This window comes from Arachis stenosperma, chromosome 1 (genome assembly GCF_014773155.1).
Source record: "Arachis stenosperma cultivar V10309 chromosome 1, arast.V10309.gnm1.PFL2, whole genome shotgun sequence".
NCBI lineage: Eukaryota > Viridiplantae > Streptophyta > Magnoliopsida > Fabales > Fabaceae > Arachis > Arachis stenosperma.
Window position 1 is genome coordinate 131,524,707 of NC_080377.1, and position 16,420 is coordinate 131,541,126.

The 16,420-nt window shown below is 30.6% G+C and overlaps 3 protein-coding genes and 1 non-coding gene across 5 annotated transcripts; 1 reads left to right on the forward strand and 3 right to left on the reverse strand.

Annotated features, from left to right (window-relative positions):
- Positions 1-1,360: 1,360 nt before the first annotated feature.
- Positions 1,361-4,023, reverse strand: LOC130962048 (single-stranded DNA-binding protein, mitochondrial). 2 transcript variants are annotated; one of them, XR_009079702.1, is made up of 5 exons: positions 3,691-4,023; positions 3,323-3,549; positions 3,128-3,228; positions 1,673-1,813; positions 1,361-1,560 (listed from the first exon to the last, which is right to left on the reverse strand). XR_009079702.1 is itself a non-coding variant. In XM_057888137.1 (4 exons), the coding sequence occupies exons 1-4, from the start codon at positions 3,931-3,933 to the stop codon at positions 1,731-1,733; spliced, it is 654 nt and encodes a 217-aa protein (XP_057744120.1). In that variant the 5' UTR covers positions 3,934-4,023; the 3' UTR covers positions 1,400-1,730. The 2 variants fall into 2 exon arrangements, 1 of the variants encoding a protein (XP_057744120.1); XM_057888137.1 differs by having other exon boundaries at positions 1,400-1,813.
- Positions 4,024-4,044: 21 nt separating this feature from the next.
- TRNAS-GCU (transfer RNA serine (anticodon GCU)) lies at positions 4,045-4,126 on the reverse strand. Its single transcript has one exon. It is a non-coding gene; the product is annotated as a tRNA-Ser (tRNA).
- A 522-nt stretch (positions 4,127-4,648) lies between these two features.
- On the forward strand, positions 4,649-5,976 carry LOC130937927 (peptidyl-prolyl cis-trans isomerase CYP26-2, chloroplastic). The gene is made up of 2 exons (XM_057867116.1): positions 4,649-5,708; positions 5,794-5,976. The coding sequence occupies exons 1-2, from the start codon at positions 4,807-4,809 to the stop codon at positions 5,894-5,896; spliced, it is 1,005 nt and encodes a 334-aa protein (XP_057723099.1). The 5' UTR covers positions 4,649-4,806; the 3' UTR covers positions 5,897-5,976.
- Positions 5,977-6,120: 144 nt separating this feature from the next.
- LOC130937911 (uncharacterized) lies at positions 6,121-10,524 on the reverse strand. Its single transcript, XM_057867115.1, has 8 exons — positions 10,339-10,524; positions 9,498-9,717; positions 8,844-8,967; positions 8,430-8,761; positions 7,470-8,249; positions 7,124-7,220; positions 6,788-6,987; positions 6,121-6,382 (listed from the first exon to the last, which is right to left on the reverse strand). Exons 1-8 carry the CDS (start codon positions 10,410-10,412, stop codon positions 6,284-6,286), a joined length of 1,926 nt encoding a protein of 641 aa, XP_057723098.1. The 5' UTR covers positions 10,413-10,524; the 3' UTR covers positions 6,121-6,283.
- Positions 10,525-16,420: the final 5,896 nt, after the last annotated feature.

Consider the following 16,420-nt stretch of genomic DNA (forward strand, 5'->3'; position numbering starts at 1 on the left):
ATTTCAGTACCTTTAATTTCCATGTCTACAATCCTTTGATCCAATCAAGGCATCTTCGCTCTCTTTACATTTCGATGCAAACCTTTTCCATTTCAGTCAATGTTAATTTTCGAATCCTTTATTTCACATTTTTTTTTGCCCTTTTGCACTTTTCAAACTTATTTCCCATTTTAATACTCGTCTAATTCAAGATTCTTTGATACACTTATAGAAAATTGGTACCTGCAAAAAAGGGGTTGGTTTCGCTCCTAGACCATTAAAATCAAACCACCATCGATTTGCTAAAAATCGACAAAACAAATAATTATATGTCTAACATATATATAAAAATTATATGTGTAAAAAATTAATTTTTTTTCCAATTTTCTTAATTAAAAATAAAGGATCGATCCTAAATTGGTCACTCCTTTATTTTAAAGGAGATTAATTTGTTTTATATAATATTTTTAGAAATCTAATTATTTTTATAACAAAATTTGTTAAGAATTTATTTATTCAATATGAAAATTAAAAATTTAATTGAAAGTAATGGATAGATTAATTTACAAAAATAATTTTTAAAGACTTCTAGTAAATAAAAATTTATTAGAACTAAAGTATTCAATTTAAAATTCGTTAAGAACTAATTTGGAGGTTACTTGATAAATAGAGTTTACTAATGCAGGTGGGGACTCTGGTAATTTCCTTTATGGTGATGAAACTTATTTATTTATTTATCTTTTTGGTCCTATTAAGCATTAACTAATCGTAAGATTGGGATTCGGTCCTCTCATATTCACCCCCCCCCCCCCCATTATAATTAAAATAATAAAATAAAACATGTTTACCCAAATAAAACGAATAATAATAATAATATTTATGAGGACATACGGATTCATATACGAATACCATTTTATAAATAAATTCTAAATGATATATTGTTGCTTTCTTATCTAGAAACAAGGAAAAAGGGGTATTACTTATTTTAGATTTCGATGAACCTGCCGAATCGGGGGTATTAGTTGGGAGATTCATAGTATTCTTAAGTGATTCATTACCCATTTTAAATTCAACGTTCAGGCATGTATTAGGTACCTTCATCTCTACTAAAAGAATATTTTCCCTATTTTCACCTTTCGCATAAAAATACATGCTATAATAATAGGGAGTGGAGTTAGGTACATCCTACTTTTAAACAATTCTCTTAATTAGCATTAGTATGTCATATCACATATGTGCCAAGATGTGACATGCTTTGTTCTCATCATATTCATCATCCCTGAAGTCACCATTATTAGTTTATTACTAATTTATAATAGAGGTGATGTCAACGTAAATGTTATGCTAAAACCTAATACCGTCCGAAAACAAGAACCTACATATCAATTTGATTAATGCTATTATACAGATCTCGAATGCATTCAATAATGTTAATTTGTGTTAAAATTTAATTAAGGTATTGACTATGAAAAAGAATGGCACATAAAGAGAATCATTCTTCCAATTCAAAGCAAAAATAGACTGAAATGTTTGCACTATAACACGTTTAGCACCATGCCATACATAAGCCCTTGAGATTCCCTGCATAACATTGCACATATTAAGGACAGTAATCACTCAATGTCAAATGTCCATGCAACAATTCGAACTTTGCATTAAAAAAAATTATCAGAATCAGAATATAGTTACAAACTCGAGATTTTCTCCGTTGCCAAGCGAATTCCACGTTGTTCCTACAGCATCCATCTATATTAGTAATAACCAACAGTTCTGGTGGATTCATATTGTTTCTGTTGGTCATCATCACCACCTTGATTTATGAATACAATTCGACCTGTGTATCAGAACGAATAGAATTGCATTAAGCATCTTCATATTAGTTCTCACGCAATCTTCTGTCATTTGACAACTACCATTTTAATCATGGATCATATCAACCACGGCTAAAGGGCAAGACTTGAAAGAAAGTATGTAGAAAGTGGCTTAAAATAGTTGTTCAAGAGCATTAACCCAATACACATATCAATGATTTCAGTTCTTGGAAGTTGCAAGAAATGCACCAGGCATAAAATTGTCATATCTCCTAGATCCATCAATTGACTGTTAGGGACTTTGGGTATTATGGGGTGCCCAAAGTCCTACATCAGTAGTGTGAGAAGAGTGGTTCTTCCCCATTAAAGCTGGCTTTTAAGGTGCAGTTTTCCAATTTCCTTAGGTATATAACATTGACAATCCAACATGTCATACACAATTAACAGTAGGTTGTACATTGCTGAGCTGAAAATAGGCAGTTGCTCAATAGAACCGAAATGAAGAACTGTTGGAAGTTGAATAAAAACACACTTTCACTTCAAGCTGACAACATATGGATTCTCCTAGCATAGCATAATGAAAGGAATCTAGAATTGATTTTTTTTATGTCATTTTTTTTAATTTCTATGTTATACTCTCAACCAAGATAAATCGGGTGAAAATTTATGAAATATCCTATTCCTAATTTTAACATTTATATTTTCCACCTATTTTCTATCATCTATCAATAAGAATACTGTACTTCATTTTCTCTCACTTTTCAGTAGCAGCGAATTTGCAGAAAACTTTCTAACGCTATTCACAATATATAGGTCCCTAATCTCTAATAACATATAAAAGTGTTAGTATGGTATCAAGTAAGAGCTGTGAGCTAGTGTACAAGACAGAACATTGAAACAAAAACAAAAACCTTCTGCATAGTCATCGAGTGGGAGTTTTGACCCAATTAGCTTGTTTAGATAATATCGTAAGCAACAATCCTAGACCATTTTCTTTTCAGCAGAACTCGGAAAACCAGAACAAACCATGCCAGTGACACAAGTCACTATATAAACAATGCAACCCTACACTACAGAGCCACAAGCCCACAATGACAACATCACGCATATGCTTAGGCATCTTTATCATCCAAGTTCCAGCTACCTACCCACATTTAACTAATTTGCAACAGACAAACTGTATACAAGCATCACAGAAACGAAAGTCAAAACTAAGAAAACAAAAAGACATATGGATTTATGAACAAAGAGAAGCAATTAAATACAAAGTCAACTAGGAAACAAACAGCAGAGAATTACTTAAGAAATCAAACCAACACTAATGAAAAAAAAAATACCATTTCTCCGAACAGCAACCTCTCTAACTCGACGGACAAGACCAGTGACCGGATCTGCGAAAACCTTGGTCTCCAAGTTTCCTTCCACATACAAGATTGAACTACAACAAATGAACAAACAATTCATCTATACATAAGAAGAATTATTTTGCCAGAATTTGTAAATATCCAAACAAGGGTTTGTTAATTGTTTACCCTGGAAGAACAGTTTTCATTGCAAGATTTCCAAGCCTCTGGGGATAAATGCAAACACGGTGCCACTGAACGGCGCCCCGGTTGGCGTAGTCAGAGGGTTTCTCACCTTCGAGAGGCCTTCGATTATTGCGGATCCCACCGGTCCCAATTGACAGCAGAGTCATCACTGTCCCACTCCTCAGCTTCTTCTGAACCGGCTTCTGCCCAGCCTCACCCACCAGTATAGCCTTTCAATAACAAAGCAACATTATTCAAACAAACGTACAACTAATTAATTAATTGATTAATTAATCACTTAACTAATTGATTAATTCATCCAATTGAATCATGATTAAGTGAAACCTAAGAAGAATTTCGAAATACCAGACCCTGTAAATGCCAACATCGAGGCCATTCTCGAGGGGGCGATCGAAGAACTTTTGCTGCTGCTGCTGTTCAGAGGAAGAATCGGGTGACATGTCTGAGTCAGGGAGGGATGACTCGTCCGAGTCAGAAAGGGGGTTGGTGGTGGAGAAGTGACGTGGCAGGTTGAGTTTGTAGGGGTTTCGGGCGGAGAGAAGAGAACGATAGAGCTTCCTTGAGATGGAGGTGAAACCGGAGGAGCTCGACATTTTTTTGGTTGAGTGTGTAGTTTGCTCTGAATTTCGATTGTCTTAAACCCTACACAACTTCCAAGCAAACCCTAAAACCCTTGCGTTTCAAAACCCGAAAAATAAAAACAACGACGCCTGAGAGATTCGAACTCTCGCGGGGAAACCCCATGTACTTAGCAGGCACACGCCTTAACCACTCGGCCAAAGCGTCGGATGGGATGTTGGCACCTATAACCCTTATTATTGTCAATTTGATGACTGAAAAATCAAATAAATCATTAAGTCTTGAAAGAGTTATTAGTTCTCATATATTTTAGATATAAAAATTTAGATATCTCGCATTTTAGAAGTTTAAAGATATTTTTGCATTTTTAATTAGTCATAAATTTATTTGTCTTTGAGTTAAAAATTTGAGAATTATTTTTCTCTTCATCCTATCAATTAAATTATAATGTATTACAAAATATTTATGCCGCGTATTATTAACTTTTTAGAAGAATTTTAAATGTTCTTGAAATACCGATATATCAGTATTTTTAATCATTGATCTTAATTATAAAAATATATATAATATTTATTAATTAAAATTAATGTTTAAATTACTGAACACCTTTCCTAATTTATTATCTAACAAAAGGAAAAATTAATCTTATTTTTAGTGTAATATGGAACAAGGTTTAGCCTTTAGAGTAAGTTATGAGCAAATAGCTGCCATAAAACATCAACCATTTCCACGTTTCTTATCCACAAAATCTCCTCAGTATCCATCATTCTATCTATTCTTCTCCCACCCTTTACTTTTCCAAATCCCATAATCTCATTGCACCTGCTACAACTGATGCAGACACTAACATAAACCAGTTCCTAAGCAGTGCCAAAACCACCATAGAAATGCTACAAAACACAAGAGCTTCATTACCTTCCCCACAACCATTCAACACTCCAACCCGTTCTTCAGCACCAACCCCTTTGCCATTTCAGCTCCTACCCACATCCAAATCTTTCCCAACAATCAAACAGCAATGCAGTATATCGCGTAGGGATCTCGCAATCTACGGCAACTCTTGCTTGCTACTTCTGTTGGGTTCTCAGGGAGTGGAAGTTTCCAAAGCAAGAGCAGAGGAAGAAGTTGCTGTTACTACCAACACAAGCAACATTGATCAACAAGAAGAGAATAATTTGAATGCCACCACTCCTAACTGCACTGAAAGAAAACCAACCAAGCAAGTGTTCTTGGATGTATCGATTGATGGCGAACCTGTTGGAAGGATTACCATAGGTCTCTATGGAGATGATGTTCCAATAGGGGTCAATAGGTTCAGCAAGATTGTGAGTGGAGCTGCTGGCATTAGCTACAGAAGAAAAGAGTTTGTGAAGATCATGCCAAATTACGTGCAGCATGGTGGACTAAGATCCTATGGGGTGGACGCCGAAATTGCAAAAGGGACAGGGAGTGATTTGGCTGCTGATACTCTGGTTGGGGAGTGGGAGAGACAGTATGAGACATGCTCTGGGGCTAAGAATGTTGCTGGAAGTGTTGGAATTGTTGTGAGAGACCCTTCAAAACCGCCTCCGAAACTGAAGCTGGTTGCAAGAAAAGGGAAGCTGGAGATTGATCAGGAAGAAGTTGGGGCTGATCCTAACGGGACAGAGTTTGTCATTGCCACAAAGGATTCACCAGAGTTGGATTCTTCTACTCTGGTGATTGGAAGAGTAGTAGAGGGAATGGAGGTTGTGAAGAGGATTAGTCAAGTGAAAACGGTACAAGAGAATACAAGCTCTCCTTATTTCAGGTGAGTCAAACAGACAAAGACTTTGCAATTTAACATAAGTAAATTACACTAATTCCCCCTATAATATGTAATATTGATGTAACAGGGTGGCAAAGCTAATAGGAGACAAGAGAGCTGTTGTAGCAGAAAGAGGATTCAACAGGCCTTATTCAAAAATCATAATTACAAACTGTGGTGTATTAGCCTAGCACATCTTCTTCAGTTGATTTTACAGTGTCAATGTAAGGGAACATATAATCGTTCAATAACAATCTCCTTTATCATCAAAGCTGATCGTAGTGTCTGCCATAGAAAAATGAGGAGAAAAAAGATTTACAGCCCAATTCCAAAGGGCAAAGTAATTGGGAATCATAAGAATTAAGATGTAGCAAATTTAGTTTCTTTCGTTATGAGGGGGATTGGCCGAGATATATTATCTCTAAAACAATATTGAACTTTTGTTACAACCATTACACAAGGTTTAAAATGAAATAACATGCTATTGGCAATTTGGCATGTAATTACACAAAGAAACTACGGTGAGGAAAAGAGGAAGTATGTCAGAATCGGAACACCCTCTTTTACCCAAGCCCAGACTACCTATGCTCTGTATTTTGGCTTGCAATGTGAGCAAGCTTTCTTCTAGTAGATGGAGACAAGAAAAGCTTCTTAACCGAACTTACAGGGTCATCCACCTGCATAAACACACACAATTTGGTAAGATGCTGAACTTCCTCATGTGACAATTCCACTAAAAAAAAGGGCAAACAATAAAGAAATAAAAGGGAGGAAAAAAGGACATAATAAAGAGTATTAAAATTTATTAAACTCTCATTTCCATGATTTTTATTAATGGGATTGGCAACATTCACTTTGCATAAATAGACAAAAGATGGTCACGTTAACCTTGACTCTTCTATACCAAATTCAAACCCTTATATTTTAGTAATTGGTTTCAAGTACCAATCATAGGTTTGTCAAAGTTGAATGCATCACTTTTCTAATGAAATTAACATAAGGTCAAACCAAGCACTCTTATTCATGATGTTGCGAACTACCAATTTATTATAGTATGCAATAGTCTGATTCATAATAAATACCTTAACAATGAGCATAGATGTTGGAGATTTATTTGGTGAATGTGGAAAATGATTTTGCTGATGAAACAAAGCAGATAATGTTTGTTTCCACCCTGGCTCCATGTCATCTATGGATGCAATCCAGGGGCAGAAGTATCTGTGATGCCTGATTGGATTAAATTCCATTGTTTTATCAGCCGTGGTTGATTTCATGTCTCTTTCTGTGTAAAGCAAAAGGAGAAAAAAATATTCTTAAACATTTCATTTATCTTACAATATCTACAAATTGTCTCTCACATAGTCACATTTACAGTCAATGGTAATAATTTATCAGGGAAAAAAAATGTAAGTACTGACCTAAACTACAATGTTGATCCTCCCTGTTGACAAAATTTTCTACGTTGTCTTTGGCCCCATAGTTTGAAAGACGATTTACTACTCCATCCGAATTCTTCTGTGAAACAGAAAGAGATTACCTTCAGTCAATCTTTCTGCACAGCAATATAGTTAACACCACTTGCAATTTCCAAAGAATACATCACATCATAAGTGCTTATGATCAAGCAAAGAAACTCTATCACTTGCTATACTTTCTTCAGTTTGTTATAAATTATGAATACATGATGCAATGATCTAGAGATAAAATTTTCTCTGGTTGAACAAATAAATTGTCCATCTGACAGAAAAGAAAACCAAAACTAACCTGCAAGCTACTAGGGTCACCTGCAGCCGAACTGTTCAATCCATCACCCTCATGATGGGTGCTCTCTGTAACATTATCCACTACAGGGTCACGAGCACTAGCTTTAGAACCAGTTTGATCATGTGAACTTTCCCTAATTTCAGATGACATGGGAACAATTTGTTTATTAGAAGCATCAACTATGTTATCATCAGGATTCTCCTGAATCCTGATCTTCTTCCGTGAATCTGACTGCATACCATCTCCATCAACAAAGACATGATCTCTAAAATCCGAGTCATAAGAAAGACGAGCCCTTAAATTCTGACCAATAACAGGCAGAGATATTATGGCTTTAAAATTTTGCTTTGTTGGCGGAGGACCCCCTGCAATCGTCATATTGAGACTAGAAGACATATCCTTTGACGAAGTTGCAATGTCAGACACCTTATTTACACCCTGACCCTGTCTGTCTTGGATCACAGAATCGTTTTTGCAATTTACTTCTGCATACCCCACTATTCTGAGTGATTCAACAGGCCGAGGAATTGTGCTGAATGCCCACAATCCAACAGTAGCTCCACACAGGGTACATTCTAGAACTGCAGAATTGGGATCTAGTTGTTCTCCATTAGAATCCTTGAGGTTTTCATTCGTTTCAAAATTGTTGTTATCAGCAACTACTTGAGAACGGTCCAGAATAGTTGTACTTCTAACAGATTGCTCCTTTGTATCCTTGCAATCAACTATGTAAGGTAGAGGGCGAAGATTCCAACCACATAAACTTATAAGCTTTTGAGACTGCAAATAAACACCAATAAATTACATTAAAAAGGTAGGAATGAAAGAAGTGCCAACATACACAAAGATGTTTTCAAGAGAATAAATGAGACAATTGAAATTTGTTAATATAAACAAAGATCATTCATCTAATGCATTTATCATTAAGTCACTAGAACACAGAAGTACACTTGTTATTACCTGGTAATACAATTTGAGTTCCTCTTGACTACTAATAATTTCTATGTCAGAATTTCTGGCAGATCCATTTCCAAAATCAAGAAACAATGATTGTCCAAGAAAGTCTTCCAATAGTGGACTGTGCATGTGCTCTATAACTGAAGATGAAACATGTGGAAGAGCTGAGAGTTGCAAAAGAGAAGAACAGCGTTCTCTGAAATTGTCAACTAACACTGGAGGAGCTGTAGGAGGAAACCGTGCCAGTGTTTCACTGCAGGCATTGTCGATCCATGGGCAAAGTAACTTATGTCCATTATCTAACTTTAAGCTAAATACCCGGGCGGCTTTCTCCACTGAATTAATGGAACACTAATTAGAAAATCATAAAATTCATTATTCCAGTGAATTGTATAACAAACATCAAGAATGGCATACCCTGCTGCTGGTTCCAAGATGCTGGTGTTGAGAAAAGCAGACGTGCTCCACATGCTTCACAGGCTATAGTGTCAATATCCACATTTATCCAACCCCTTCGAGCACAATTTACAGCACTTACAACCTGTAAATGGCATAAGTCAAAGCATAAGCCACCGTAGAGTAAATGTTACAAATAATATATCTATAAAGAAAGTTGGCAAAGGGAAGTAGGAAGCGTGAGGCAAGGGGCTTTCTTTGGTAATGGAGATGCCGTGCCATGATAAAATTGACGTCTAAAAATTATAATTATTCTTCAAAATAAATTTTATAATAACATTTCACTTGTCGAGTTTGAATTCATTTGTTTCCTCAATACTAATTTTTTTTTTCTTTTTTTTAACACTAATATCAACAACAGTGTATCAAACAAATATATTCTGGTCGTGAATAAAATTGATCAATTTATTTGCGCTGTCACAGAGTTTTTTCCTTCCTTAAACGAATGGAGAGTTCATTAAATTTCTGCAATACAAGCATAATGTTCCTTTTTTATTCAAGGGTAAATATAAATAGAAAAATCATATAATAATATTAAGAAAATGTTAAAAGTAATGATAAAGTACACCACACTAGAAAGAGACCATGATTTATAGATGGAAAATGAAAAGGTACCTTGGGTTTAGCAAACCATGATATAGATTTGAATGTGGCCAATCTTCTCATAAAGTCACCACGATCCCATGGACGACAAAGCGCTCCTTCAGTTGCTCCCACTGTGGCTGACAACGAAAGTGGTACCTCAGCAGCATCCCCTCTCAGATTCAGCTCCATTGTCCCCAATGAAGTTGAGTAAGGACGCTTCTTACCACTCAAAAGTTGCATGCCAGATGAACTGCAAACATATAAACACATTATTAGTTATCAAACTTAGATTCAGAATATGCATATCAGAGAAACATGAGAATCCACAAATTCAACTATCAGTGAATGAGTTTATATGCATGGACGAAGCACAGTGCAACAAGTGCTTCCAGCTCAGGCACTAACTGATTCTAACTAAATAACTGAACGAATCTTATATTATCTATAACTACCACTAGCTAATCCTCAACTAGCAATCCAGCATAACTGAATAGATAAACACACAATTCCTAATATCAAGACCTAGTTCAAACAAAACCTGATTTAAAAAAAATAAATAAAGATTCAGAAACAAGGAATTAAACTAAATCCTCAAACAAATCATTACACAGGCCAAAAGCTTCAAATCTTACGATGTCATACAATGCTTACAGTTACAGCTAAATTAAAAAAATTAAAACGAAAGAAAATTTCAAAATTCAGACAAACTAATTGAGCATTTATCTGTGACACTGTCCAGCATTTCATGAATGTTGCCAAACGAAACAACAGAATCGAAAGTTTCAAGCGAAATAATAATAATAAAACAGAATCGAAAGATTCAAGCGTAATAACAATAATAATGATAGAAAGGAAGGAAAAGAAGAAGAACCTGGAAGGTGATTTAGGAGTATGGAAAAGCTTATCCATGATTGAATGGAACTTCTTCTCGGAATCTTGCGCCATTTGGGTCGCGAAACAATAAATGTTTTAAGAAGCAAAGGAGCTTAAAGAGCTTCTTATCATGAATTTGCGTTTTTCTTTTATAATTAATTAAAAGCGTCTAAAAAGTAAAAATAAATGGTAGCGGCCACGGTGGTGCTGCTGCCTCTAGCGACGATTATTGAAATCCAGACCCACCTCCTCAACCACATTTTTGGGGTTTTTACTTAATTGGGCTTTATTGGGTTGGGCTCCAATTTTTTATTATTAAAATGTTGTTGTGCTTGTATTTGGAAATGTGCTAGAGACGGGCCCATTACCCATTTCGAAAGATTAGGCAGAATCCCAAAAGTCTGAGAATCAATGATCAATTACCGATAAAAAAAAAGTAACTCAAGGATCAGTCTGTTCCATGACCCAAAAAAAAAAGGATCAGTCTGTTCACTACTCTTCTGATAAATATAGCTTAAAGTCAATATTGTATTTCCGACCAAAAAAGAGTCTATTATATTTGATGTATCTAACATCTTGGTTAATTCCACTCAAATTGGAAGGAAGAAAAGGTATTATAATGTAAAATTTAATTGTATATTATTATCTGTCTAATATTATTCTTATTGAATGAAAAATAATTTCAAAATATTTCATATAATTTAAGTTCTGTTAAATTTTAAAGCATATAATTAAGTCTAAATTATTAGAACTCGTTATAATAACCCAAAAATAAACATAATATTTAGATGAGTAGTGCTAGGGAGCTAATGACCTAAACGTACAATGTGTATAATGGACTAAATCTTTGGTTTATGAATAAAATGAACATTACATATACTATCCAGAATAACCATCCGGGTACCAGGGATAATAAACAAACCACTCATCCCAAAAGCATAACCTAATAAGACAATATAACACTAATAATCATATTTCTAATACTTTCTAAACCTTCATTGTGCACATTATACGCTTAGGTCATTGGCTCCCTATACTTTCTCTATTTAGATATCGACGTTATGTCATTGTGTGTATGTTATCATTGTGTCATTGTATGAATATATAACGAGAGATGTTTATTTATAGGCCAAGGATATAATCTAATCATAATAACAAAATTAACATAATATTAAATTTAACCAAATCGTGTTATAATTAAAAGGATAGGAAGAAAAAAAAGAGTTAAAAAGAGCAATGTAGATCTCCAATAGAGTGATGTTGGGAATTAAGGGAGTCCATATATAGGACATGGGAAAAGAAACAAAGCATATTAATTAAGATAGATAGAAGGCATGGGAGAATGAAGATGAAGGTTGTGTAAAGTGTACGTAACAATGAAAAGGACATAGAGGAGGGAGTGATTGAGCTGGCAAGCATATATAGTTTGCATGCAGAATAGTGAAAGAGAGTACCTCTTTTACCCTTTCTTATTACTACCCTTGTCCTACCTCTATCTAGGGTGGTCCATCTTCGTACATCTTATATTATATAGGTCAACTGTTCTAGCCAGCGGCCACCCCTTAATTCAATTCTTGTATGTACCACTCTCTTTCTACACAACACCAATTATTATTTATATATGAATTCTAATAAGATTATGTTACGGTCATTACAATGATTATATAAATATTATTAAAATTAATTTAAGATTAAAAAAATCTCACTTTAATTTTAATAAGTATTATAGTTATTATAATATACTCATACTAAAATATATATGTATATTTTTCAGAAATAAAAAAAATCATATTTCCTCCGAAACCATTTTTAAACTTTAATTCTCAAATACGATTTTTTTTGTTTAGAGCAAGTTCACCGCCCCCCGACGTCTAATCCCCGAGGAACTCTTTTTAATTTTTTTTCAATTCCGTTTTTTTAATCCATTATCATCATCTCCAAATAATATAGAGATCTACAAACAGTATATAAGAGTACACAAAAATACACAGACAACAAGCGTGACTTCTTCAAGAATTTTTTTAATTATAAATTAAAAAAATAAGCCATATTTAACAATGACAACTATTATCATCGTCTCCAAAAATACACAAATATACCGAAATAAACTATATTTAACAAGAATTTTTTAAATTATAAGTCGTATTTTATTTTAAAAAAATATATTTGAATATTGTTAAATTCTTAAAATCATTATTTGAACTTTAATACTAATTTTTTTATGTGTTAAAATTTAAATTTTTAACAAAAAATTTATTAAAACATTGTTTTATTTTTTATTATATTTTATAATTTTTATAATTCTTTTAATATTTTCTTTTTTTTATTTTTGAAGATCTATACTTTAATCTATTAATTTTTATTATTAATTGTTCTATTTTTAGTCTAATAATTCTTATTTATTTTGGATTCTTTGAATAAATTTATTGTGAAATTAAAAATTTTAAAAAATTATTTTGTATATATTTGAGAAATTTAGTGTCATTTAAATTAATATTAGCTAGAATTGTTAATATAATTGTTTTTCTCTTAGATTCAATTTTATTCATAATTTATATTTTTATTGTTAATCAACATTTTTTAAAGCATGTTTTTTAATTGAAACTAAATAAATAACTTTTTTTTGTCATTTTTACATGAATAGTGCTCTAATAGTTTTACTATTCATGCCGTATATATGAGCTATGCTGTTTTTAACATCTTTACGTGTTTCTTTCTTGTCCCCTTCTTTTAACAATTTCGCTACCTTACTAACAGTATTTTTGTCAATTTCTGCCAACTTTTATTTATAATTGTATTTAATAAAAATGTCTTTGTAGACATATCTAATAAAAATATCTTTTTTATGATTATATTTAATAAAAATATCTTTATAAATATATTTTCTAAATATATCTCTTTATATATATATTTAAAATATAATAATTAATTATTATTGACAATAAATTGACACATAATATATTAGTACTTTATATTTTTTTTAATTAATAATGTATGTATTTTGGTAGTGTTTGAGACGAGTTTTAAGATATAAAAACAAAGACAAGGAGTATAACGATTTATTTGGAGGATGGGAGCGATAGAGATACAACTATTAATAAATAAAGAAATTTTTTGTTTCTATAATTTTGCCTTAATATCCTTCAATAATGTTATATATTGTGAGTATATGTATATATATCAAGGATAACCTGTAATTTGTAAACACTAGCAGGTAATAAGGAGAAAAATACATAATATATAAATATATTTCCGTCTCTCTATTTAGGTTATAAAAATAATTTCCGTATGAAAATGGGGCCTAAAATTATGATATCGATAACAGTGCATATTGTGTAGTCACAATTTTGTCTTAAAATGTGTCCATGTAAATATTGAGAGGCACTAGTTTGTAAACCAAATAAACCAAATTGGTCCATTTGGCAAGCAAGGCTAGTTTGTTTCATTCTTATCCTCTTTTTTGGATACTAGCTTAGTATATATGTCAATTTGTCTGCTTACTAATCGAATTTCAATGTGCTCTTATTTAATTTTGTTCAGTGTGTACGTACAATAATAGCGAAATAATAGTTATTATTATATATATTGCTTCTGATTTTTTTCCCTTCTTATACTCTCCTCAATATCCCTTTGTTTTTCTAAAAAGATAAATATTAAGTGATGAATAATTATTTTCTTATTTTGATCTTATACTTAAATTAATATTACGTAATTCTATATTTTTTCTTATTACTAAAAGCGTCTAACATTCCTTTGCACATAAAAATTTAGCTACTGAATTAACAATTTATATTTATATATATCATTTTAGTATAATTATATTATAGTAATTATGGTATTTTAGAAAGTAATGTTAAAATTAAAATAATATTTTTTTATTATTAAAGATTTTTTAAAAAGTATTACTTAAAGAAAATATTACTAAACTATAAATTAAAAGATATGCTTTTAATTTTATCAATATACTTGTATAATCACCATAGTATAATCATATTAGAATTTACGTGTATATATATAATCAAATTAATTATCCGTATAACAAGGTTTTAAAAATCGAAACATTCATTAAACTGGTAGATTTAGAAGTTTAAAATTTTTAAAGGTTTAACTGAAATTGAAACGGATATAATAAAATAATATATTTATATATAAAATATACATTTTTAAAAGTAATTTTTTTTATATTTTGTTATTTTAAATTATCAAACCGCTAAAAAATACACTGGTTCAACAGATAATCAATTCTTTGATCGATTTTTTCTGAGTTTTTGATGTTTTTTTTCAATTGGTTTTTTCATTTGAATTCATTAATTTGGTCTAATTCTTAAAATTATTACTGTATAAAATATATATTAGCATATAAAATATATATTAAAGATAAATAAAATAATATATATATATATAATGATTAATTTGTTAGTTAATTTTTTTGTATATATAATATTTTTATTTTATGTAAATGACTAATTTACTGCTTAATATTTTATTTACACAATTACACACAATATGATTCTTAAATATTTTCTTATAACTGTTAATTCCTATATATTCGTACACATTAATTAATTTAAGAATCTAGTAAAAAGATGACAGCAGCATTTAGAAAGAAACTGAGAAAATAATTCAGCTAAATAATAGAATTATTGCAGCCGCTGTAACTTTTCCCAGAACAGTTGAGGATCATTAACTACATGCATGTAACTTTAATAATAGAAGAGATGGCAGTAAATCGCGGTGCATCTATGAATATATATTTCAAATTTTCAATGAACGATTATGTATATATTAAAATTAGTTATTAAAATTTATTATTAGTATAAATATATATTAAAATATAAATATATTAAAATAAATTAAATTATATATATTTACATATAAATATAATTTATATATAAATATATTGATGATTAATTATTAATGATTAATTTTAATATATAAATAATATTTTTATTTTAAAATTAATCATTAATATATTTTATAAATATACATGAATAAAATTTAATTTATTTTTAATATATATTTATATTTTATATTAATAATTAATTTTAGTGACTAATTTTGATACATACACACAATATAGTTGATATTTTAAATATATGCATGTGATTGTTACATAGAGATAGAAGCAAAGAAGATAAGAATTATATGGTGCCCCAAAGTTCCAACCGAACCCACTCACAATATAATCGTTTTAGATATCATTCTGTATATTTTTTTGTATTTTTTGTATCTTATAAATCAGAGCAGTAATGTTCATTAGTTTGTCATCGTTGATTCTAACAGTACCTTCCTCATAATGTCCTCATAAATTATGCAAAATGATCATATAATAATGCGTGCAACGCTAAATCTACTAATTAGTATTCAATACTAGATACAACCATTTCAATCACGTTTACTTCGTTACTAGTATTTTGGTCATAATAACATTACAAAAATAAATTTTTTAAAATTATATCAATTTTATTCTGATATGATAAATTGTAATAGAAAGAATTTATAAAATTAAACTATTTTAAAAAAAAAAGTTATAAAAAATAAAATTTTTTGTCTACTAAAAAGATCAATATTTTTGTAAATTAAAAAATTAAATAATAAATTTTTTAGATGTTATTTTTATATAAAAAATTTAATTTTTTACTAATAATTAATTTTAATATTTATTATCTAAATCTTAAAAAAAATTTAATGTGTATACTTTACATTTGATTAGATATTAACTCTGTTGGACAAATAAAAATAATTAATTTTCATGTTTATTATTTAAAAATAATATTTTTCTTTAATTTGTGTTTATATATAAATATAAGTAGGTATTAGTATAAAAAAATTTATATTAATAATTATAAAGTAGTTAACTCAAAATTAATTTTTTTTGAAATAATTGAATCTTGATTCTAATTATTAATTATAATATTAATATTCTCTCCAAATTATATGTAATAAATATTTGAAAAAAGAGAAGTATAAATATAAATTAGAAAATAAGCAGTAAAAATTTAAAACTAAATAAAAAATCTAAAACATATACATATTATAATAATAATAATAATAATAATAATAATAATAATAATAATAAT